Raw genomic sequence first — 14,302 nt, 5'->3', positions numbered from 1 at the left:
AGAGAGGTCCACCGTGGAGCTCAGAAGCCCATGCCATTCTTGGAATCTATGCATGTATGTGGGAGTACAGGACACCAAGGTCTGAGCATACTACACACACACTTTTCGTGTAATATAAGGTAACTGGTAGTTGTTTATTGAGAAATATATAGATGGATATAGTACTTTTCAGCAGCCTGCAGTTAAATCGAATTAAACTTCTTTTTGATAAAGTTTTGGAAATTTTTTTTAAGCATTACATATTTCACCCTTTACATTTTTCAAGAACATTTTCATGCAATTTATCTTAGAGCATTGGGAACATACGGGTTTGTCTTAAGTAATTTCTAAAGGCTTACTTATGTTTCCGTTATAAACATCAGCATTATTAAAAAAACAGCTTGGTACCGTTTTTAAAGAGTATTTACTTAAATATTAATAAATGTTAAGAATAAAATGGTTACACAAAATTTGAGTACTTAATACACAAAAATATTGGTCAAAAACACTTTTGTACGCCATAAAACATTTAAATTTAAATGAAATTTGATGTAAATTTGCAACAAATTTTACGTAAAAACATGATTTTACGTGTGATTAAACCGTTTACGTCGGATCTCAAGTTTACTTCAAATGAGTTTACGTGTAATTCATATACTTTTTCTGTGTAGGCTCTCCGAAAATAAGTAAACCTAATAGATTTACATGATATTAAGAAAAATCAGGTTCGAATGATATTGCTAATTTTTAAACCAAAATTAATATGTTTTAAAAACTTCAAAGTGAGTTTTAACTAGATTATTTTGAATGTACACCATTTTAAACAAAGAAATTCGAATGAATTTATAAAAATAGATTAATATTTAAGAATATGGGAAAACCAGCATGGACACCTACATTTAAGACCAAATTTTGAAAAACAGGGCAACAAAAAGTTGAGCTCTAAGCAGCCGAAGAGCCGAAAAAATCTGAGTAAATAGTTAAAGTTAAAAATTATTGTTGTAGCTACTACGACTGTTTGATTTTCTGTGCTGTGGACACAAAATTCGATATTTGTAAAACCAATATTTAATATAAATTATTAAAAGAAATAAGTAATTGATTGAAATAATGAAAATTTTAATCAATTGCTCAAAAGTTTATGCTAAGTTTCTTTTTATTATCGGAAACCAAATTTTTAAAACGCACAAAATACAAACGTACAAAATACATGCAAACCATTAATTCTAAAATGTATTTTCCACGGGTGAGTTTTGAAGAAGCCGTAAGACTTCCAGCACTAATTTTTCTTTTTCTTCAAATTGAAACAACATTTCATTTGTTTTAAGTTTAGGGCGACTGTAGGACGTGTAGCTGAACAATCTCAAGCATTTTTGAGATTGGTTTTTCGTAAGTAGGTCGAATACCGATGCAAAAAGGGCTTTGTTTACCAATGGCTCTTACGTCTTTTGAAAACCAATCCAAGTTTTTTTTTTATTTTTCTATTCTTTGTTTAACTTTGTAGAACATTGATACACTATAAAAAGTAACTTTGAGAAGTTACAAAAAACACATAATTTCAAAATGACATTTTTATGTTTAAAATGAAAAAATAATCGCCCTGGGTCATTCCACATTCGAAAAGTACAATAAATTTTTCTTACTAATTTTAAACCGTTTCTAGGATTCGAAATAAAGTACACTGCATTTTTTTTTATTTTGAGTGCGTAACCAAGTTAAGCATCCAATTTTACACAAAACTCCTTTTGACATCCATTTATTTTATCTCTTCATGGTTTCAAACTACAAATCACTGGAAACCGAGGATATTACAAATTATATCAATGAAAAAAAAAAATTAACCCCGTTTTTATGCCAAAAAGGAACAACCCTGGGCCAAATATGAGCAAAATCGGTCAACATTTACCCATTGATACTCGAAGGTGAAATTTGTATAGAGCAATTCCAGCTCAAATCAGGAATTTTTCTGGTACTTTTGTACCCGACCCTCTCCGATTTCAATGAAACTTCGTAGACATGTTATCCTAGGTCTATAAAAGCCATTTTTGTGTATATGGAGCCATTAGTACTCGAAAATAACTTTTGAGAAGGGCGTAAGGTATTTAAATATTTTTGTATTTTGTAATTTAAAAATTACTGTATCTCGAAGCCGTTGCGTCGTATCATGAAGTGGTCAAAGACAAACTTGACAAATTGGACGGGCAAACTTATGGGAAATTAGACGAGCTTTCCGGTAAAAATATATACAAGACTGAAAAACCAAGACTGTCATATAGAAATTTCCAAAAACCACCAAAAACCCCGTTTTTTCAACATTTTCATTTTTAAAACCGCTGTATCTTCCCAAGGATTGGACATAGGACAATGGTCAATATGGAGACTTTAATGTAAAACTGTCTGGAAATCGATTCCCACTACTGGTTTTTAAAAATTTTGACCAGTTTAAAAAAAAAACAGTTTTAGTAAATGATTTTTGTATTTTTTTAGAAGAGACATACCATCCTGCATTTCTTGTCAGTCTTGAGCAATTCTCTGAGTTTTCGGTCATTCGATTTTTTTGTATTTTTTAATCCGGCTGAAACTATTTGGTGCCTTCGGTATGCCCAAAGAAGCCAATTTGCATCATTAGTTTGTCCATATAATTTTCCATACAAATTTGGCAGCTGTCCATACAAAAATGATATGTGAAAATTCAAAAATCTGTATCTTTTGAAGGAATTTTTTGATCGAGTTGGTATCTTCGACAAAGTTGTAGGTATGGATATGGACTACACTGAAAAAAAAATGATACACGGTAAAAAAAATTTTGGAGATTTTTTATTTAACTTTTTGTCACTAAAACTTGATTTGCAAAAAAACAATATTTTTATTTTTTTTATTTTTTGATATGTTTTAGAGGACATAAAATGCCAACATTTCAGAAATTTCCAGATTGGGCAAAAAATCTTTGACCGAGTTATGATTTTTTGAATCAATACTGATTTTTTCAAAAAATCGAAATATCGGTCGCAAAAATTTTTCAACTTCATTTTTCGATGTAAAATCGAATTTGCAATCAAAAAGTGCTTCAGTGATTTTTTGATAAAGAGCACCATTTTCAAGTTATAGCCATTTTTAGGTAACTTTTTTGAAAATAGCCGCAGTTTTTAATTTTTTTAAATTAGTGCCCATGTTTGCCCACCTTTGAAAAAAATATTTTTGAAAAGCTGAGAAAATTCTCTATATTTTGCTTCATTGAACTTTGTTGATGCGACCCATAGTTGCTGAGATATTGCTATGCAAAGGCTAAAAAACAGGAAAATTGATGTTTTCTAAATCTCACCCAAACAACCCACCTAGAGCGTCCAATTTCCCGGGGTTACAAAATTCCCGGGAAACGGGAAATTTTCAACAAATTTCCCGGGAAATCCCGGGAATTCCCGGGAAATTTGAAACTTATCAAAAAAATCTGATCCTGGTTCTGATTAATATTTTACTACAAAATTGTATGGAATAGCTACTTAAATGGTCAAATTAAGTGTGAGGATCAATTAGTTCCTTGACTGCAACAAAACATACAATTTCAAGAAAATATTTAAATTTTCTAAATTTATAAGCTGTCTTTTAATTCGTTCAAAATATCAAACAAATATTGATTAGTGTTTTTAGTTAAGAAGTATGCATTATTTTTTCAATCACAGTGTTTGAACAGTGAGTAAAATTAATCAATGCTCCAAAACCATAAAATTGCTTTTAAATTTGTCTCTATGATGAGTTCGAGAAAATATGGTAAAGAATAATAATGATAATTAAGCTGAAATGAAAAAAAATAGTGCAGTAATTATGTTTATCATGGCAAAAAAATAAATAGAAAAAATGCAGAAAATCTGTTTGCCATGGCAAATATTTTTTCCATATCAAATATTACCGGTTTGAGCCCATGAATAAATACACGCAGAAAAAAGTTTTGTAGAATCAGCCTGTACGAGGTTTGAATCAACAAAATTTTTGTTGAATATAATCAACGCCGATTTTGCGTCGAAACAAACCTTGATTTTATCGATTCCACAAAAGTCTTTTGTTGTTTTGAAAAAGCTGCTTTGACGTTTAGCGTTGATTCAACAAAAATTTTGATTTTCAAATCAACAAAACGTTTTGTTGATTCAAATATGCCTTATTTTTCTGCGTTTAGATAAGCATTGAATATTCCTCAAAAATCTGCTTTTACTTGAAATTTTTTTTTTAGCAATTCCAAGTTTTCAAATATTTTGAGCGAGTTTTTGAAATATGTTTGCCTTTTTCGGGCACCTTTTATATAATACGAAGTAGTTTTAAAGTTGTAATAGTTTAATTTCATTCCACAATATCGTATTTTTTGTAGCCCAACAGATGAACTATTCCCAGTTGTGATTGCCTCACAAATTAATATCATCTGAAATAAACCTTGACATTTAATTTTGAGGCAAGTTCAATAAGAGTAGTTAATTGAATTCAATATAATAATATTAAATTTTAATTTATTTCAATCTTAAAAATGTACCGAAAAGTATTGAAAATGTATATTTCCGCTTGAATTTCGGGAATTCCCGGGAAATTTACAAATTTCCCGGGAAACGGGAAATATATATTTTCGGGAAATCCCGGGAATTCCCGGGAATTTTTTTCCCGGGACGGGAAATTGGACGCTCTAAACCCACCATTTTCTAATGTCGATATCTCAGCAACTATAGGTCCGATTTACAATGTTAAAACATGAAACATTCGTGAAATTTTCCGATCTTTTCGAAAAAAATATTTTCAAAAATTTAAAATCAAGACTAACATTTCAAATGGGCGTAATATTGAATGTTTGGCCCATTTAAAATGTTAGTCTTGATTTTAAATTTTTGAAAATATTTTTTTCGAAAAGATCGGAAAATTTCACGACTGTTTCATGTTTTAACATTTTAAATCGGACCTGAGATATCGACATTAGAAAATGTTGGGTTGTTTGGGTGAGACTTAGAAAACATCAATTTTCCTGTTTTTTAGCCTTTGCATAGCAATATCTCAGCAACTATGGGTCGCATCAACAAAGTTCAAGGAAGCAAAATATAGAGAATTTTCTCAGCTTTTTAAAAATATTTTTTTCAAAGATGGGCAAACATGGGCACTAATTATAAAAAATGAAAAACTGCGACAATTTTCAAAAAAGTTACCTAAAAATGGCTATAACTTGAAAACGGTGCACTTTATCAAAAATTCACTAAAGTACTTTTTGATTGCAAATTCGATTTTACATCGAAAATGAAGTTGAAAATTTTTGCGACCGATATTTCGATTTTTGAAAAATCAGTATTGATTCAAAAATCATAACTCGGTCAAAGATTTTTGCCCATTCTGAAATTTCTGAAAAGTTGGCATTTTATGTCCTCTAAAACATACCAAAAAATAAAAAAAATTAAAAATAGTGTTTTTTTGCAAATCAAGTTTTAGTGACAAAAAGTTAAATAAAAAATCACCAAAATTTTTTTTACCGTGTAGCATTTTTTTCAGTGTAGTCCATATCCATACCTACAACTTTGCCGAAGACACCAACTCGATTCAAAAATTTCTTCAAAAGATACAGATTTTTGAATTTTCACATATCATTTTTGTATGAACAACTGCCAAATTTGTATGGAAAATTATATGGACAAACTAATGATGCAAAATGGCTTCTTTGGGTATACCGAAGGCACCAAAAAAGTTTCAGCCGGATTAAATAATACAAAAATTAAAATTAAAGAAAAAATACCGATTCCGTAGAGAACTGCTCTCTTTTGGTTATATTTTAGTCTAATTCCTCAAAAATTTTGAACGAAAAAAAATCGTGACATCACCTTTAAATTTAAGTTTTAGACTTAAAGGTCAAAAAATCTCATAGATGTGGCGTGTATTTTTGTTTCAGTGTATTTTTTTCAGAAAGCCCGTCCAATTTCCTACAAGTTTGTCTATGACCACTTTTTGATATGACGCAACAGCACTTTTTGATATGTCGCAACGGCAAAAATATTTAAATACCTTACGCCCTTCTCAAATGTTATTTTCGAGTACTATTGGCTCCATATACACAATAATGGCTTATATAGGCCTAGGATAACATTTCTACAAAGTTTCATTGAAATCGGAAAGGGTCGGGTACAAAAGTACCAGAAAAATTCCTGATTGAGATTCTTATTGAACATTTGATGCTGTACAACTTTGTAGGACACACCAAAGCTGTACTACTCGATCCTGAAAAGTTATTAGCGATTTAAAAAAAAAGTAATTTTTGTTTGAAAAACATTATTTCACCTCCTTTAGGCTCGGGTATCAATATGTTAATCTTAACAAATCCCGCTCAAAATTTGCACAGACTTTGATAACTTTTAAAGATCATTTGATTTTTTTATATTCTTGGCTTGCCACATTTTATCATAAGTTCAACCAAAGATTTTGTGATAACATTATAATTCAATGAGTGGATAAATAATGCGTCAGTGTCGAATACAATAATTCAATCACTAAAATTTGTGGCACATGTGGCACAGTTATATAACAATAAGTTTGATTTCCTTAAATAATGTCTATGGAAACTCAAGGACATGTCATTGAATGATGAAATCAATCTTATGATTCATTTCAAGAAACAATTCCGTGGCCCTTCAAATTCAAATGTTATTTAAAATCAGCACTGAAAACTTTAAATAAATTTATACAAAGCAACCCAAAAAAATAATTTACTTGACTCTAAAGGTGTTGTGCTCCAATTTTCAACCTTTCGGACATTGAAATAAACATAACAAAATAAAGAAAATTAAGACTGTTTAAATCCCTCTAAACACTTTTTTTTTTTTGTTTTTATCAACAATCAGACCAAATAAAAAATCTCATACCCTAACATTTGGGTGTAAACACGAGCGTTTGCGCAGCTTGGGGAGCACCCGCGCCACACAGTCAAGTGTGCTTTTTTTTATTCCATTCACAACTTTTTCTTCCAACGCTGAGTCTCATTCACTGCCGCCGCGCCACCCCTCCTTTGATTCACACACTCACAGGTTGAGGCGGGAGAGCAACGGACTGGTCTAAAAGAGTGCGCCAGCTTTTATTTATTCATCTACTCAAGCTCGTAACCCTGCATGTGGAGTTGTGGAGGTGAGTATGTTTATGTGTTTGTGCGTCCGTCCATTTCGGAGGAAAAATGTGTAATATGTATACTGGGGGCTTCCCCTCCTCCCACAGCCCATCAAACGGTGAGCAGGTCAGCAGTGGCAAAAGCTTTCAAAGTTCAAGCCAGAGCTAGACTACGTCGGTGGTGCACTGGTGCACTGCTGGTTGCCGCCATTCAGACGTATTTTATGTATAATTAATTGCAAAATCGATGAAGTGGGGGGGGGAGGAGGGGGGAGCTTATTTTTTTCTTCATCTATTTTCTGGTTTTCGTAAAGAGGTACACCACTAGCAACTAAAAAGCTCGAACCATGTGGAGAGGGTGCTTCTGTTTACAGAGTTTTGAAGTAGAGTAGAGTTAGCCAAACTGTGGTGGTGGCACACTGGGTTTGGTTTTATTGAATTGGAGCGATACGTTGGGGGTGATAGTGCCCAGAGATCGATCAAATGGGGTCAGGCTTGGATTACTGAAAATCGAATTTTTGGTTGATTGCTCCTTCCACTTCAGGTGAGTGAGATTGGTTTTGTCAAGAGCTTTGAATTTTGTTGGAAGCAAATATGTGCACCGTACACATATTTGTAGATCAAATGACTTTTCTGCATCTTGAGCTCAATTATGCTATTTCTACCTAAAAAAATGTCAACAACTCAATGAGTGCTCAGGTTTGGAGGAGAAATTAGCATTTTTTTTTGCTTGAACTTTCATCTTTTTGAAGAAGGTTCAAGATAGCCGAGAGAATTATGCTATCGAATACTCTTTCAAAAAAAAGTTATCTGTCTAAAACAAAAAAAAAAACAACATAAAGGTTCGATTACGGGAATCAAACCAGGTACCTTTAACAGACTTTTTATTGGCTTAACCACCTCGGCCATCCCTAGGTGAATAAGGTGGTCAGATGTCGATGAAGACTTGTTGGAGATTTGTTGTTTCAATTAACGAATGCACACATTTGTTTAGCTGGTGTGAGTGAAAGGGATTATTATCTCGAGTTAAGAATTTAGTTTTTCACAGAAATTTGATATAACTAATCCCTCGACACTGTACTTTGAGTGTAATACAAAAAATATATCGTTTTTGTGATTACTCGTTGGGAATCTTCCATCATGGAAAAATACAAAATAAATATTGAAGTATGCAAAACCCAGCCAACTTCAAGTCACCCTTCAACCAACACCGCACATTGACTTCTAATGTGTGCCTGCTCTTCTCAGGCAAATCGAACCACTGAGTCAAACCAAACTTTTGCGCTTCCCAAAAGTAGCATGCAACCGCAGCAGCATAGATCTGCAAGCTCAAGTTTACGGTCCATCGGTTCTCAGCCCTCCGTATCTCTCTCTCTCTCTAGAATCTGCAACGTTCTTGCACCATGCAGAATATTGAGCACGGAAGAACCGGTTTGTCAACATCGGTGCTCTTACCACGGTCAGTTGGTAATTTTCTTGCCCTTGAGCAGCCAATGTTGGTGGTTAGTTGGTCGGAACTTACTTCAAGTATTTAGGACAGACATTTTTTGGGTTTGATTTTTGGTACGTTTTGCCTTCCTCACCTCACTGAGGCAAGGCTATAAAATCACTCAAAAATTGAACTTTTCAAATAAGCCTTCTGGATATACCTTTACGTATACATATCGGCTCAGAATCAAATTCTGAGCAAATGTCTGTGCGTGTGGATGGACGTAGAATTTTTTTTCTCACTCACTTTTCTCGGAACTGGCCCGACCGATTTTGTCCGGATCTATGTTTTTAGATTCGCCTTCAGGTCCTAAGTCTTTTTAATTTCATCCGGTTTGGTGCAGTACTTCAAAAGTTATGTTAGAAAAACTGTTTGGTTGATACTAAAAGGGTCATTATTTACATAATTTGAAAGCTCCGGCGGATAGCTGTCGGAACTTTCCGCTCAGTGCACGTCGTGCACGCATACAAACACTGCAGTGCTTTCAAATGAATAATAAAAATTAATCATAGATGGCAGCACTCAGATGTATAGTGTCTTTACTAAGTAAGCGTTAGCCAAAGCTTTCAGGAGGAAGGCAGCAACCACCTTCTGGTGGATTAAGTAACGTTTTTAAGGAGGTTTCAATCCCTCAGTAAATTAGTTTAGAACTAGATCGGTTACACAAAAAATGAATGTCTATCCAATAACATTTTGGAACTGAAATACCTGTCCGAGTCACGTAGCCTAGTGGTAGCGCTTACGCCTCGTTAACGGTAGATCGGGGTTCAAATCCTGGCATGGACGAACTCAACTGGTGTTCTTTTCCCTTCTGGACTCGATTGTAAATAGAAGGTAGTGTATCACCACAAGCTGGACAACATCATGACACCTTAGGGAAGGCGATCTATAGAATGGTAACATTAACCATAACATGTTAACATTAAGATAAGAAATAACCACTCAATCCGCAATGTGAATGTTTTTGCAGATGAGCAATTCTCTGAGATATCGGTCATTCGATTTTTTGTATTTTTTCATCCGGCTGATCATAAGTTTGTCCAAATAGTTTTCCGTACAAATTTGGCAGCTGTCCGTACAAAAATGATATATGAAAATTCAAAAATCTGTATCTTTTGAAGGAATTTCTTGATCGATTTGGTGTCTTCCGCAAAGTTGTAGGTATGGATAAGGACTACACAGAAAAAATTGATAAACGGTAATAAAATGAGATTTTAAATTTTACTGTTTGTCACTAAAACTTTATTTGAGAAAAAAAACACTATATTTTAACTTTTGATATGTTTTAGAGGACATCAAATGCCAACTTTTCAGAAACTTCCAGAGTGTGCAAATTTTTTTTCCGTATTATGAATTTTTGAAACTTTTTATGAGAATAGTAGCAATGATTTTTTTTAAATTAGTGCCCATGTTTGCCCACTTTTGAAAAGAAAACATTTTTGAAAAGCTGAGAAAGTTCTCTATACTTTGCATTTTTAACTATATTGATACGACCATTAGTTGCTTAGATATTGCCATGCAAAGATTTAAAAACAGGAAAATTGATGTTTAAACATGTTCAACACAGTAGCTTTAAGGACCTTGAAAAAAATCTTGATTTGTTAGTTCAAATGTTAACTGGATTTCACAACATTTAGAAAGCCTTAGGATCTTTTATTGGATAAATATGTTTTGTACGGAATTTGAAATGAAAAATCATTGATGATCAATTTTGAACTGAGGAAAACCTGCAAAACTAACCAAATTTTCCCTTTAAAATCAAACTGAAATTTAACTAAAAATGTCAAATTTGTCAAATCTTTGGCCAAATCAAAAAAGCGAATCGATCATAGAAAAATTGTTAAAATTCCGTACAATTCCGTATTATGCAAAAAAAATCTGTACAAAAATTTCGCCCTGTTAAAAATCTCTAAAGGTGGTCTAAAATCCGTACGGTAAGGAACAAATGGCAGCCTTAGTCAAGATTTTTTACTTTGAACTGAAATAAATATTGTTTCATTCTTCAAGATGAGATTTGTGTGGCCTGAATGTCGAGGTCATTCTAGGTGTAGGAGTCGTCTCCCTGGAGTACCAGACCAAACCAGAATCGGTAAACTCGCTGGTCAGTAGTTGGACGCACTCTCCAAAGGTCGTCAGTTAGAATCCCGGGATGAAAGGGAACTTGGTGTACAAAAAGGTTTTGATTATCTCCCAGCCCAAACCATCGGACGCTTAGTCTCGAGTGTAAATCTTTCAATAAATACCGGCAAGACCTGTGGGTTGTAAAACGAATGGTTTCGTATTCCAAAAATATTACAAATTATTATTTAGGGAAAAAGTCAAGCAAGCACCAAATTTAATTCCCGGTGTGTCCTTAAAATAAAATGTGCCGCAAATGTTCACCCAGGGACCAACATGTCATCTAGCAAGTTGGTCAACTTTTCACCCAGTCCAAAAAGAGGACACACCAGGAATAACAGCAAAAAAGTTCTGATAGAGGAAAAAATGGTCCAACGTGGCAGCTCCAGGGGAATTAAGCTGTGAAAGCATAATTTTTCGAGAGAGATTTAAAATAGTCCCCAAAACCGTAGTTGCTAGTCCATGGCGCCAACGACGCGACAACGATTCTCACTTTATTATGATTACAATTATTCCTTTATCTTTAAAAATATTTTCCTAATGTCAATTATTTTTGAAGTAGGTATATATGTTAAATTTTTATTCAGATTTAAAAATTTTACTGGAAGGCTGTGAATAATTTAAAAAAAAATGTTTTAAAATAATAATTTGAAAAATATGTTTGATAGATATTTGTCTCAAAACATATTCCGTTAAAATTGAAAAAACATCCTCAAGGTCACTTCCTCGAAGGAAAAAGTTTTCCACTCGTAATCGGTCAGATAAATCGTTTATTTTTGTGGATCTTCCTCCTACGGCTGACTCGTGTGTCACACACACACAAATGAAATGTTTGTGCGTTGGGAAATGGTTCCCGGAATGTACAATGACATTTCGACGAAGGTCGCCGGCTGCCAACGCAACTCCCCTATCACTCGTTACAAGTCAAATTGCCCCGGAAGGCGACTTTTTGAGCGATGGTTGACGATTTAGAGCGGATTGGATTTAGAATGGGGGATACTTTGAAAGTTATTGTAGCAACCAAAAAAAGCGATATATTTGTGATAAGCGAAACGTTTGATTTACCAAAAAACTTAAACAGGTTTCGCCTTGCCTCAAACTATTATCGTTTTGTTTTGCCTTTACAAAGGAATTGAAGTAACTGGATAAATTCTCGTAAAAGATTGTCACAAACCGCTATTCAGTTTTTTTTGTTTAATAACCACATGTTATAATACCTGTTGTGTTTTTACTGCAATATCTGAAAAAGTGAACGTGCTTCCCATTCGAATAGTTGAGTTGCAATTGTCGTATTAAAACGTGTAAAAGTGTACCCAGTACACTTTCGTAAAATAGTAGTATAATACTTTTTGTTTCATTTCATGTGAACAAAATAGTTCACTTTTTATCTTTGTTGTTATCCAGAAGCTGGGCATTTTCTCATCTTCTGTCTTCAAAAAGGTCGTGAATCTGTTTCCTATTTTCCAGGGAAATATTTTTATTATCCCGGGAAACTTGACATGCCTTAAAGTAGTTATTAAGGATTTTCATAATGTTACATAACAATTAAAAAATACCGAATTTTTTTTTGCAATGTTTGGATGTGTTTCTTTTCATTTGAAGTGTTTTATAATTGTATTGGTATAATAAGTAGTTTTGCTTCATTGAGATACAAGAACAAAACTGCTATAAACCATAAATGCTGTTCAATAAAGGAACTGTTTTAAGATTTATTGTCTTGTTTCAAGTATAATTTGTGATACATTATCCAGAGTACACCCCAAAATATGTAAAACATCCACCTACCTTCCTCGCACTTCAGCCCAGCCTTGCCGTACGGACACAAACACCGCGCCGGGTGCTGACTGCTCTCGCCCTTGCTGCAAACTCCCTCGAAGCCACAATCCAACGAGCAGGGTTCGCTGTGAGGAAGAATGATTGGCTCCATTTAGCAAATAATTTACCCCTTTTTAGAATTTCCCAAACACAACTTACCTCGCCTCGGTGAACGTCGTTGCTGGCGGTGCAACCGTTGTGGGACTGTCCGTAACATTCCGGCTGGTATCAGCTGCTGGCAGCACTGTTGTAGCACTGTCCAGCGGTGCCGCCGTTGCAGAACTACCAGCAGCTGGCTCATCCTCGAGGGCCGTCAGTGCGAGTGCTTTTATTTCCCCCCGATTGACCTCCTGGTCATAGTCATCGGGCGCAGTCGCCACCTTTTGAATCCGTAACGCCCCTCCGCCGTTGAGTTCCAGATGAACTGGCGAGCTTTTGCCCGCGGCAGCTTCCTTGACCCGCGCCGTTTTGTTGTTGGCTGCGGCCACTTTCCAATTATGATTGGCCTTCCGCAGCGTCAACTGGCCGTCGATGGAGTTCAGATTGATGGGCTTCATGTCGGCTTCACCCGTGTGGCCGGTGCCGTCCTCGCCGTCACCATCCCCATCGTCCCCGTCGTCGTCGTACGTTTTCATCGAGATGTGCAGGTCGGACATGTCCAGCTTGGCGCTGAACGAGGCACCCCGCTGGTACAGGACGTCCTCCTCAACACTGGTGGAGGCCGCGTCATCGCTGGAGGTCGAGTTGAGCTCTGTGGGGAAGAGGAAACAGAACGGAATCGTTAGGACCGAATCGGAAACAGTTTGCCAGCCGTAGCACAATCGCGAAGTGCGGTCTGCCAAAGTGGCCACTTTAACTGGCAAGTGAACCGTACGAAACGCTCGGATTGATTTGGCAAATTAAACTCTTGCGATGGGAAACAGTGTGTCGCTTTGGGGAACAATTTTGATCATTGTTCGGAGAATTGAGAGATTCTTTTTGTTTCGTGAAAATTATTTCATACAGCTAGGGACGAAAAACTTGTTCCAACTATGATTTCTGGAGCAACATTTGAAAGGGGTGGTACGACATTGCTCTTACGGCCTTTCGTCCCATTTAAACGCATGTAATGAAAGGCCGTAAGAGCAATGTCGTACCGCCCCTTTCAAATGTTGCTCCAGATTTATAAGTTATTATTGAGGAATTGTCGTGATATCTTGTCGCACGTAGCTTATGACGTTCCGGGAAAACGCGTTTTGATGTTTGACCTTTAATAAACAAAAACTAGAGCACGCCATGTAAACAATAACAAGCACGTTTTGTTTGGTTAACCATTCTGTGCATTGTTCCGAAGTTTTGTGGAATTTGGTTGCCGGAGTCCCAAGTTAAAATTACAAATGTTTACGGTGTTCGGGCATGCACGTGTGTCAAACGCAATCTTATTTGAAACCCCTTTGACCAGTTGTCGCACTTATAGCAATTTTCAGAGTGTGTCATGATAGCACGACAAGATTGAACTTCTTTCATGTGAAGAGTGACAACAATGCACTAGTTTTTTTTTGGTTTTAATTTAATATCTCAGGATTGAAATCGAATTTTGAGGATTTGTAAAGGTGGGGCATTGTGATCTGCATAAAATGGCGTTCAATGGGGCCAAAATGCACGTGCGACAAGAAAGCACGACAATGACGATTTTAATTAGCGGTTCATCCTTCAGATTTTTTTCAGTAGAAACTTGAATTACAACTTGTTGTTAAACTATCAAACATTTGGTAATTACTGTTAAGTAACCCACCCCCTTCTTTGAAA

General features: G+C 35.2%; 1 protein-coding gene across 1 annotated transcript in view; it reads right to left on the bottom strand.

The window, feature by feature from the left end:
- LOC6037148 (pikachurin) overlaps nucleotides 1-14,302 on the bottom strand; it is a gene marked incomplete at its 5' end in the record, with an annotated part of 226,670 nt that overhangs the window by 131,251 nt on the left and 81,117 nt on the right. Inside the window, 2 exons of the mRNA XM_038261273.1 lie at nucleotides 12,485-12,600; nucleotides 12,674-13,265. Of these exons, the coding sequence (XP_038117201.1) occupies nucleotides 12,485-12,600; nucleotides 12,674-13,265 (708 nt within the window). The remainder of the gene's footprint in view (nucleotides 1-12,484; nucleotides 12,601-12,673; nucleotides 13,266-14,302) is intronic.

This window comes from Culex quinquefasciatus, chromosome 3 (assembly GCF_015732765.1).
Source record: "Culex quinquefasciatus strain JHB chromosome 3, VPISU_Cqui_1.0_pri_paternal, whole genome shotgun sequence".
Classification (NCBI taxonomy): Eukaryota; Metazoa; Arthropoda; class Insecta; order Diptera; family Culicidae; genus Culex; species Culex quinquefasciatus.
Note: the sequence above shows the minus strand (reverse complement) of the source record. Positions and strands in the feature narration are given on the sequence as shown.